Source organism: Lynx canadensis, chromosome D3, assembly GCF_007474595.2.
Source record: "Lynx canadensis isolate LIC74 chromosome D3, mLynCan4.pri.v2, whole genome shotgun sequence".
Classification (NCBI taxonomy): Eukaryota; Metazoa; Chordata; class Mammalia; order Carnivora; family Felidae; genus Lynx; species Lynx canadensis.
This window is the reverse complement of record NC_044314.2, coordinates 16,957,008-16,968,779: the sequence shown is the minus strand read 5'-3', so window position 1 is coordinate 16,968,779 and position 11,772 is coordinate 16,957,008. Positions and strand designations below refer to the sequence as shown.

The 11,772-nt window shown below is 48.3% G+C and overlaps 1 protein-coding gene across 1 annotated transcript in view; it reads left to right on the top strand.

The window, feature by feature from the left end:
* The first annotated feature begins 5,803 nt into the window (after positions 1 to 5,803).
* LOC115527998 (O-acyltransferase like protein) overlaps positions 5,804 to 11,772 on the top strand; it is a 64,191-nt gene continuing 58,222 nt past the window's right edge. The window contains exon 1 of the mRNA XM_030335801.1: positions 5,804 to 5,960. Within this exon, the coding sequence (XP_030191661.1) occupies positions 5,804 to 5,960 (157 nt within the window). The remainder of the gene's footprint in view (positions 5,961 to 11,772) is intronic.

Genomic DNA, 11,772 nt, shown 5'->3' with positions numbered 1-11,772 from the left:
TAAAACAGCACCGTTTATAATGTGTCACGGTATTTAAAGCAACTGATTATTCAATTTGCTTTGCTATTTTATCACAAGCTGCTTATTCTGGAGCTCTTCTTATAGTTATGATTGTAAATTATACTACCACAGCAGTTCTGTTTCTAAACACAGTCCGTCGCAAGACGACGTACTCATCTAGGGGAACTCTATAATTCCAGTCCACTGTATCACACCTCCAACTCAGTTCCAGAAAGTGTGGGGTTAGTCCAAGAGTAACTTTCTGACCTTCAGGTCAGGTTACGCCAAGTTTAACTCGATTGGGCGTTTCTGGATAATAAACATCAATTTTTTTCTCTTTTTTTTTTTTTCCTTAAGAACAGGGCAAACACAGATCTGCTGACTGGAGAGGGTGGCCTGATACTGACAAGTCAGGAGGAAGCGGAACCACATATGACAAAGGGAATGACCCTACCTTGGAAAGGGTAGAAGATGTGTGTCTAAGTCGGGATGATGGGCATTTATCTTGGCTTTGTCGGTTCGCCATCTGACCTCTTTCCAGGGTGGGGGAGGCTGCCGTGGCTCGAGTCTCAGCCAGAGATGGGTCTTCGCTCCTTACTCTGAAAGCCTGAAGGTCCCCCTCCCTGACCCCCAGCAGCCGAACGGCAGGCACAGAATGGCCGCTACTTGGCCAAAACGATGCTTCTGCTTTGACTATTGGGTTAAAGTCGCCAAGAAGCAGGGACACGTGCCACGTAGTCATTCTGGTGGCATGGTGACAGTGACATTCCTCGGCATCTCTTCTTAGCGGGGAGCTGGTCTGCCTTCAAGGAGCCGCTGACTTGTTTGGGATCCGGGCAGTGCTGTCATCACGGTGGGACATTTTCAAAGCCCGGGCTCTCGCTTCCCTCTGAATAAGACACCGTCGAAGCAACATGACAATATCAGTTGTATTAGAAGAGACTTGGCCAAGGCGAACAGAAGGGTGTGCGTGTCGATAGCCGTGAGACCCCAGCAGACCTTCCCTCCCCACTTTCCTGTCACCTCACCAGCCTCGTGTCCTGCCTCATTTCCCTTGCCCCCCAGTTCCTGTGGCGCCCTGTTCGCATGCCTTTCCCAGGGCCTGCCACTGGCTGTTCCCTCTGCTTGGCATGCCCTTCCCTCAGTTATTATTTCCACGAGGGCCTTTTCCTTTCTCTCTGGTTTGTTCAAAAGTCACTTCCTCAGAGAGCCTTTCCAGGTCACCTTGCTATGACCCAACAGTGCACACCCACTGGCCTCTCTCCGCTCCTTTTTCTTTTTTATTTATTTATTTTTAAATTTTTTTAACGTTTCTTTTTTAAGGAGGGAGAGACAGCACAAGCGGGGGAGGGCAGAGAGAGAGAGGGAGACACAGAATCCAAAACGGGCTCCAGGCTCCGAGCTGTCAGCCCAGAGCCCGACGTGGGGCTCGAACCCACAGACCGCGAGATCGTGACCTGAGCCAACATCGGATACTTAACCGACTGAGCCACCCCGGGGCCCCTCTCTCTGCTTCTTTACCCAGCGGTATCTCTCCTCCCGGCACTTAGCACCCCTGACATCACATCTTACTTGTCAACCGTCTGTCGTCCTCTGGAGCTTTTGCGCGAACCCTGCCTGCTTTGTAATCTGTGGCTACGTATCCTTTCCTCAGAAGAGGCGTTTTCCATTTTGCAGCCTGAGAGCAGCAGGTGCCGGTTCTGTTTTCTCCATCAGGTTGATCCTTATTCTTGTCGGCAAAGACAAATCCTCATTTTCTCAAAGCCAGTGCCAGATGAAGGCGGCCGAATGGCCTTTCCTGGAGAGCTAGTTACTTGAACGAGATGACGGTGGCATTAATGGTGGCATCAGCTGATTGCCACGGCCGCAGGAAAGGATAAAGACCTGCTTTCAGGAAGGGAAGGCATTCCTTCTGTTCAGGTTCCGTGTTTACGCCCAGCACATCGCCTTGCGTGAAACAGGTGCCTACAAGGTCATCCTAAAACAACCACATTCCCTTGAGCCTCGATCAGTCATAATTTTATTTCTCAGAGATTGGGACAGACATTAGAAGAGTCCTGAGCTATTACCCACAAGTAAGAGCTTCTTTTTCCTTTCTACATACGTGGGATTTTAAGATCTTTTTTTTTTTAATGTTTATATTTTGAGAGAGAGAGCGTGCAAGTGGGGCAGGAGGGGGGGCCGAGACAGAGGGGGACAGAGGATCTGAAGCAGGTTTTGCACCAACAGCAGACAATCTGATGTGGGACTCGAGCTCATGAACCGCGAGATCGTGACCTGAGCTGAAGTCAGAGGCTCAAATGACTGAGCCATCCAGGTGCCCCTTAAAGTCATTTCAGATGGTTTTTATTGTTAATGATTAAAATGTGGGTGTGTGGGGGTGTCTAGGTGGCTTAATCGGTTAAGCTTCTGGTTTCGACTCAGGTCATGATCTCACAGTTTGTGGATTCAAGCCCTGCATTGGGCTCTCTGCTGTCAGCGCAGAACCCGCTTCAGATCCTCTGTCTCCCCCTCTCTCTGCCCCTCCTCTGCTTTCTCACTCTCTCTTCCAAAAATAAACATTTAAAAAAATGTGGACGTGGGTTCTGCTCATTATATTTCCCCCGGTTGATGAAAGCTGGAGTATTTAACACAATAACAAGGGCAGAACCGCTCCTAGTTTGAGTGACTAGACCATGGACAACAAGGTGGAAATCAATTCTGGTGCCAGAGATTTTTCTGTTTAGTCATTCTTTTTATTATTATCATTATTATTACATTTATTTATTTTTGAGAGACAGAGTGAGACAGAGCGTGAGCAGGGGGAGGGGCAGAGAGAGAGGGAGACACAGACTCCGAAGCAGGCTCCAGGCTCCGAGCTGTCCGCACAGAGCCCGATGTGGGGCTCGAACCCCCGAACCATAAGATCATGACCCGAACCGAAGTCGGACGCTTAACCGACTGAGCCACCCAGGCGCCCCTCTGTTTATTCATTCTTAAATTTCCAAATGACCTAAACCTCTAGTGTCATCCAGCCTCCTCCACCACCCTTATTTTGAAATGTAGGAAGATAGTTAAGTGCGGGAGATACGTTTGGACCGGAGAGCTCTAATAACTACTAACTCACATTGTTCGTGACTCAGGACCTCCCATTTAATCCTAGAAAACAACTGCTTGAGCCATGATTTTACAACTTCACAGATGGGGAAACTGAAGCAGTTAATCCCTGACCCCTTGTTTCTGGTGCCAGATTAGGTCCCCTTTTTAAGTAGAAGTTGCTGTTCTCTCCGTGTCGCTCCGGGTTGGCTGTTATCTGTCATTTATTTTGCATTGAACTTTCTACTTCAATTTAAGAACAACTTCAGATGTGCGTAGTAACAAACCAACGCCTTGATGGCAGGCGACAATTTCGAAGGAAGACTCGGAAGGTTTCAAGGTCAGAGAAGACCTTCAGGGTCAGAGATGACCTTCAAGGTCATTGGTATAAGCCCCATGGGATGCTGGACCTCTTCTCTAACACCCTCATCCGGGCTTCATCCAGTACTTGACCGTTTCCCAGGTTGGAGACATCTATACTGTATAAAAGAGCCCCGTTCATCTTTGGAGAGGTTGGGCTACTAGAAAGTTCTTTTTTATTGTGTTAAGACTGTCCCTTGGTAATGTGGTCTAATCTATTTTTTCAAGAAACGAATTTTTAAAAAGATTGTATTTTAGGGGCGCCTGGGTGGCGCAGTCGGTTAAGCGTCCGACTTCAGCCAGGTCACGATCTCGCGGTCCGTGAGTTCGAGCCCCGCGCCGGGCTCTGGGCTGATGGCTCGGAGCCTGGAGCCTGTTTCCGGTTCTGTGTCTCCCTCTCTCTCTGCCCCTCCCCCATTCATGCTCTGTCTCTCTCTGTCCCAAAAATAAATAAACGTTGAAAAAAAAAATTAAAAAAACAAAAAAGATTTTATTTTAAAGTGTATTTATTTTTAAGAGAGAAAAAGCACGCTCATGAGTCAGGGAGGGGCAGAGAGAGAGAGAGAGAGAGAGAGAGAGAGAGGAAGAGAGAGAACCCCAAACAGGCTTCTCGGTATCAGCACAGAGCCCGACGCGGGTTCACGGGGCTTGAACCCACAAACCGTGAGATCGTGACCTGGACTGAAATCAAGAGCCAGCCGCTTAACCGACTGAGCCACCCAGGAGCCCCTCTCCTAGTACTTTAAATGTATTATTTAAATCTCAAAATACCTCCAAGAGGTCAGGACCATTATCCCAAGTTTCCAGATGAGGTAACTGGGCAGAGAGACTGCTGGGGTCACCCAGTAGGTAAGGGTCAACTGTGCTCTCGGCTAGCGTGTAAATTGCCTCTCGGAAAAGCATGAAAAGGGCAGAGTGGCTGCCCTCATGGAGCTTCCGGGCTGGAGGAGAGAGAGACACAGAGGTCAGCCGTCCTCAGCGTGGGGAGGTGAGGAGAGTCTGGAGAGACCGTGATGGAGCACAGAGAACAGGCTCCTCCCCTCACCTGAGGGAAAGCCCAGGAGGATGGACTAGAAGAACCTACTTGGAAGGAAGGTAATGCCTAAGAGGAGCTGGGCTTGGAGTCGGGCACCAGGGACAGGGCACAGCATTGAGCGCAGGAACGTACGTAAGGACGGGCGCTCCGGTCCGAATGTTTGCGTCCACCCCCAAATCCGTATGTTGAAATCCTAAGCCCCAGAGATGATGGTGCTTGGGAGCTGGGCTTTCTGGAGGTGACTGAGGATGGCGCCGTCGTGAATGGAATTCGCATCTTTATAGAAGAGATGCGAGGGCGCAGGGAGAAGGCTCTGGGGGCGACCGCCCCGGAAGGGGCCTTCGCTGGAACGCGACCACGTTGGGGTCTCGATCTTGGACTTCCCAGCCTGCGGAAGTGTGAGAAGTGGATTTCTGTTGTTCACCCAGTCCGTGGTGTTTTGTGACAGCAGCTCCAGTGGACTCAGACGAAGGGTAGAGCTCTGAGATGCTAGAGGCTTCCGTGGGGCCACCGAGCAGGAAGTACAAGCAAGTCCCAGCCACCCACAGGTGTGAGACGAGGTTTGCTTCACGTTTGAAATGCAGTTTGGGAGATTACTATCCAAAGAAAGGCTCTCTGGAAAGAGGATATTTACACCACGAGAAATCCAGGGCCACGCATTTGACGTGTTCTTCAAGTAGGTGAGTAGCGTTACCCTGGTCTCCTGTGGGCATAATGTCCTTCCCAGGATGTGTGCTCTAAGCCCCCACATGAGGGTGCAGGAACTTATTCGTCCCCCTGTAACGCCGTCTCTTTCCGCGGGGCAGTTCATCACTCCCCCTCCCACATCCCTTTCAAGTCCGGCAGACCCATCCCCAGACACATAGGGTGTCCAGACCATCACGAGGAAGCCCTTGCTGGCTTCTGATTTATCCGAGTGTTTTATAGGTTGAGTTCACAATCGTTCTTGGAAAAAAACCACATACTGCCACTTAACATCCTCGGTAAATTTTTTAAACCCAGAGAAACACACAAGACCATCTAGCCAGGGAAAATCTAGCATATCCGTGTTAGCTGGCAATGTTAATCTGCGTAGCTAAAGGAAGCCAGGTGCTCAGCGGCCCCCATATCCACAGTGCGAGTTTAGTGAACAATAACAAGTTGTGTATAAATCGGTTTCCATGGTTTGCTCATCTCCGCTGCTTTGCAGGTGGCTGAGGACACACAACTTGTCTGTGCGTGTTAAGGACGGAGCAATGTCACATTTCCCCCCAACATATTATAGACGAGTGTTTCATAAATATAAGCCTCCTTGTCTAAGAGGGGAGTTTTATCCTGACAGGTTAAGGGACAATGATGGTCCTGACTTTGTTCTTTTGTTTTCTGTCTTTTCAATTGCAATTACCTTTTGCGCTCCCTGCAGGAAACATTTCTCTCAAGTGCATGCAAGACACTGACGAATTCCTTTCCGACTTGAATTCAGTGGCGCCCAAAGAATACGCTCTGAGAAGTAAGTAGGTTTTTCTGTCCTGTTGCGTAGGTGAACACACAGGGCAATCTGAGGTTTGCGCGGGGAGGAATCTAGAAAACCTCTTGATAATTAAAAACAGAACCAAATAGGGAAGACAGGACGAGCCTCAATTTACATGATCGTTCCAGGAATCAAGGAGGGAGGAGGAATTTTTATTGCACAAGGCCATAGAGGAAGTGGTATTTAATTCTAGCCAGAAGGGATCTCATGAGGACCAGCTTCTTAGTAAGATGAGAATTGTTTAGAAGTTGTAAGATGCTATGCTGTCACCATTACTGAAGTTGGTAACGTTTTACTGTCACAGGAGATAACTTTATTTCTTTTGCTAGATGTTGAGTCTGGTTTTGATAATGAATTACTTCATTACAGTATTTAGGGAACAAGTTGGACCCATTATGTACTTGACAATAAATTTTGCGGAGTGTGTTGGTGAAGGCACTGGCCCAAGCTGGAAAAAGCTTGACTATAGCCAAGCTTCTTTGCCTGTGATAGGGACAGACTTCAGGCCGCCATGATTTATGGTCTGTTAGTTTCCCAAAATTACTCTCACAGTTAAGGGACCCATTACCCTCCCGCCAGAAAGGGGCAGGAAATCAGATTCTTTCTCAATGGGGTAACCTCTCCTGGAGAATGATTCATTTGTGATGCTGATGGAAACCACTAACAAGAAGAAAAGTAAAAACTCACTCTTTCCAAAGCCAGAAAAACTACCATGGCAATTTCCATTTCCGTTTGAACGCATGACTAATTTATTTTGTATTGGAAAACAGTAGCAAATACACATCATAAAGATAAACAAATGTTTTGATCTAATATTGGGCAATTCAAAATAGCACCCGATTGGAAGCGATTGGCATTTTACACTGGATTGTGTGTCCCGATATCTAAGGAGACGTTGGAAAAAATATCAATCCAGCTAATTCAATGGCCATCTTAAAATCCCCTTTTGGAATTATGTTTTGCTCCCACACTTGCTGAAATCGACAGGGAACATTCTGACCAACCCGGGCCAAGTCCGCCGGCCAAGAAAATCCCGAAGGCACAGGGACTGGCTGAGATTACTGGTGATGAGGTGATGGCATATGGCGTCATCATTAATCACAACCTCGTTTAACACTTTATCTGCCTTGGAAGTCACTCTGGTCATGTACCAACAATGTTCTGTCCGTAGGGGCCTGCAAATTGAAAATCTTTTTTTTTTTTAGGTAAAATAAGTTTCCCTGAGGGATGCCCGATGGCTCAGTTAAAAGAGCATGAGACTCTTGATCTCAGGGTCGTGAGTTTGAGCCCCAAGTTGTGTGTAGAGATTACTAAAAAATACATACATACATACATACATACATACATACATAAATAAATAAACTTAAAAAAAAAGTCTCCCAAAGGTGAATGGCCCAAGAAAGAATCAAATGATTTATATAAATGGGATAGATAATAGATAACCACGCCTTAATTTAATAGACGGATGCTACCTGTGGTTGTTTTAACTGATTTTCGTTGTAACGCACACAGAAAACACGGGATGTCGTGGCTTTGACCTTTTGCCCGACAGTTCTGGGCACCGGTTGTGGTTCGGACCTTCCTTCTCAGCATGGTTTTCCTGACAGTCATGTGGATGGAAAAATGATGAGTCAATACTTAGAGAGCACTTTTCCATGGAGGACGGTTCCCAGCCTGGGCGAGGGATGTCTTACTGAGTCCGGGCGGCCCCGGCCGTGAGCAGGGCGTTGCCTCTGTCTCATAAATGAGAAAACCGAGCCACAGAGACGTAACGTATCTTGCCCAAAGTAAGGGGTAGAGATAGAATGTGAGCCCTCGTTATCCGATGCCCAAGCCTGAGTTTTCAATCACTGCCTAAGATAAGCCATGAGAGAGAAAAGAAAAAAAAAATAGTGAAAAAGGATGAAAGTTGTAGAATGTATGCGGTATGAAAAGGTGTCGAACGTGCCGGTTAAGGTGCTGTGTTGCTCGGGGAGACAGGTGTATGTAGGGCGGTGGAAAGGGATAGGGAAGAACGATAATCTCCAAATCGAGTTGGACGTTGCCTCGGAGTGGGAGCCGGTGAGGCCGGGGATGCGACTGGGGTCCCGTCAGATTTCAAATGGGTCACGGTTCACTCTGCAAGCTGGGCAGTGGGAACACTGGTGTTTTTTATTTTCTTTATGCCCTTTGAACGTACTAAATGTCACATAGTAATGTTTTAAGTGTCCCTCCCCAACCCAAAGCATGGAGATGACAGTGTCAGGATCTCGGAAAATGGGCGGGGGTCTGAGGAGTCAAGTGGGGGAGAGAGGGTTCACGAAACTCTCGGGCAGGGATGTTGATCTTGCAGAGGGGAGCCGGAGTCGTTCCTGGTCCGAGCAGGGGAGAGGCTGACGTTAGAGCCGGATGCAGAGGGAAGGATGCATTGAAGGGTGTGGATGAACCGTCACGTCATGACCTGAGCCGAAATCAAGAGTTGGACGCTTCACAGACCCTTGGTTTCGGCTCAGGTCACGATCTCGAGGTTCGTGGGGTCGAGCTTCGCATCGGGCTTGCACTGACAGCACGGAGCCTGCTTGGGATTCTCTCTCACCTCTCTCTCTCTGTCCCGCCCCCGCGCGTGCTCTCTCCGTGTCTCTCAAAATAAATAAATAAACTTAAAAAAGAAAAAAGAGTTGCGTGCTTAACCGCCGGAGCACCCAGGCCCCGCTCTCGTCCTGTTTTTAAACTCTGTAACCCACTGCCTGCATTCATTCCCATACAGACATCGCACCCGAAGAGATCGCTGGCCTCCTCCTCCGGGTTAATCGGTTTTTTCCTCTCAGTTGTCTTTCTCCTCGAGCACTAGGGCATTATCTGCCTTCCTCCTTAAATGCATCTGTTTCTAATTCCGAGACGGTCCCCTGTCTGGGATGCCCTACCTCCACGGTGATCACTCCCCTCTCCCTTCCCCTTTCTCTCTCTACCTGACCACGTGCATCTTTCCACTTGTGCCTTCCCTCATCATACTTTGGGGTACATGAGGCACATTTTAGAGACAGGCCGTTGGCCCGCAGACATTGTGCTAAGCTGGCGGTCCTGACATCTGAGCTCTCATCCGTGGAGGCCAGTAACCAGCCGTGTGCTTGGTCTCGCCCAAGCGACGTTACTTTGCTATTTTTTTTCAAGGTTTATTTACTTTTGAGAGAGAGGAAGGGAAGGGGGAGAGGGAGAGGGGCAGAGAGAGAGGGGGACAGAGGATCTAAAGCAGGCTCTGCGCTGACAGCAGAAAGCCTGATCCGGACTGGGACCCATGAACCAAGCGCTCATGACCTGAGTTGAAGTCGGACGCTCAACCCACTGAACCACCCAGGCGCCCCCCACTGTGCCAGACTAGACTCTCCTCACCTGTGACATGGAGAGGCTGTGTGTCCCAAACTCTGGCAATCGGCAGCAGCTTTAAAAATGTTTTGATTCCCACCCCCAGTCTGCACTGGCTTCCAAGAGCCATTTGTGAAATTTTCGAGCCGGTTGTCAGACACGGTTACTTTTAAGGGTTGAATCACTTCAGGTGCCAAGTAAATGAATTACGTTAAGAACAAAAGTAACGCGTACTCAAAGTTCACCACTTCCTGATTACCTTACTACACTTCACAATTATCCGCGCTCTTGAAGATGCTTGCACCTGCTGTGCTCGTATGGCGGGAACGTGCTGCTACGCTAAGGCCCATCGTCTGCCAAACTCACGTTCAGGAGCTTCAGGCTGGGGGCTAGTCAACTGTGGCTTAAGTATATTCACTCCAGAAGTTGGCAGACTTGTCCAGAAGTCAAGTCAGGGCTTGCTCTAGTGTTTTTGTTGACCATCTGGGCTTAAGAAATTGATGGAGATAATGTCACAAGTGCACGTTCAACTTAAAAACGTGTCATGTCTGTGCCGTTACGTTGTAAATAGCACTTGAAAACTGTCACCCGATGCAGCAAAAACATTGCTCACGTCATTGACAATGGAGTGAAGTTCTGACATGAATCGTTCTGGTTTCACATCCGTATTATTCATTCGTGTGGACAAAAATATCACCCGGTATTCATGTCCGGACTACACTCATTGGTCAACGGAAACCACAGGTTGGCTACAGGTACTAGAGTTTGGCAAACATCAGTGAGAGTCAATGGGCTGTATGTGGAATTAATAATAAGGCGTATTGTTGATTTCATTGTTATTTGGAATTATTGGAATTCCAATAATTTGGAATTATTTGGTGTGTTATGGGCTGAACCCCCCAAATTCATGTGGTGAAGTCCTAACCCCAGTACTTTGTTTTTAAATGTGACTCTAGGGGAACCTGGGTGGCTCAATCGGTTAAGCATCCCACTCTCGATTTCAGCTCAGGTCATGATCTCACGGTTGGGAGATCAAGCCCTGCGTGGGGCTCTGTGCTGATAGCGTGGAGCCTGCTTGGGATTCTCTCTCTCCCTCTCTGTCTGCCCCCTCTCCGCCCACCTCTCAGTAAGTAACTAAACTTTAGAATGTGACTCTATTTGGAGGTAGGTCTTTTTTTTTTTTTTTTTTTTTTTAATTTTTTTTTTTCCACGTTTATTTATTTTTGGGACAGAGAGAGACAGAGCATCAACGGGGGAGGGGCAGAGAGAGAGGGAGACACAGAATCGGAAACAGGCTCCAGGCTCTGAGCCATCAGCCCAGAGCCCGACGCAGGGCTCGAACTCACGGACCGCGAGATCGTGACCTGGCTGAAGCCGGACGCTTAACCGACTGCGCCACCCAGGCGCCCCTGGAGGTAGGTCTTTAAGGAGGCCATAGATGAGGTGAAATGAGGTGATGAGAGTGGGCTCTAATCCCGTCTGACTGTTTCCCTTCTGTAAAGAGGAGTTGAAAACACAGACACCCCCCCCAGAAGGACCAAGTGAAGATTTTAGGGAGAAGACAGCCATCTACAAGTCAAGGTGAGAGACCTTAGAAGAAACCAACCCTGTGGAGACCTTGATCTTGAACTTCTGACTCCAGGACTGTGAGGAAATCCATTTCCATTGTTTAAGCTGCCTCATCTGTAGTATTTTGTCATGGCAGCTGGAGCAAATTAATACAGCGCGCCACACATCTTTTGTATCGGCATAACTTATAATAATCTCTCTATATGATATACAGACACATTCTCACTTGGGGTAGACAGCCCTTTATGAGACATCTACCACCGCTGCTGGAGCCCCTACCCAACTGCTAGCTGAGCCTCCAGGAGCTGGACCTAAGAATCTAAATTTCAAAGAAGCTTCTTGTGTGATTCTGATAATTGTGATGACTGGCTGAAAATCGGGATGTCAATTTTACCGGTAATTACTGGTAAAAACTTAAGTCAGACAAGTTCCCAAAAGTAGACACAAAAACCAACCCCCCGCCACCCCCAGATTATTTGGTGAGGGCTGCTGTAACGAAGTACCACAAACTGGGGGGCCTAAGCAAGAGAAATTAATTTTCTCACAGTTCTGGAGGCTGCAAGTTCAGGATCAAGGTACCGGTAGGGTTGGTTTCCTCGGAGACTTCTGTTCCTGCCTTGCAGATGGCTGATGACACCTTCTCTCTGGTGTCACTCCGTGGGTCCAAATATCCTTTTATATGGACACCGACCGTGCAGAGGCTGACGTGGGGCTTGAACTCACGAACCTTGAGTTCGTGACTTGAGCTGGGACCAAGAGTCAGATGCTTAACCAGCTGAGCCACCCAGGCAGCCCTTAATCACCTTTTTAAAAGGCCCTATCTCCAAGGATAGTCACAGGCTGAGATACTGAGGCTTAGGGCAGTAACAAATGAATACCG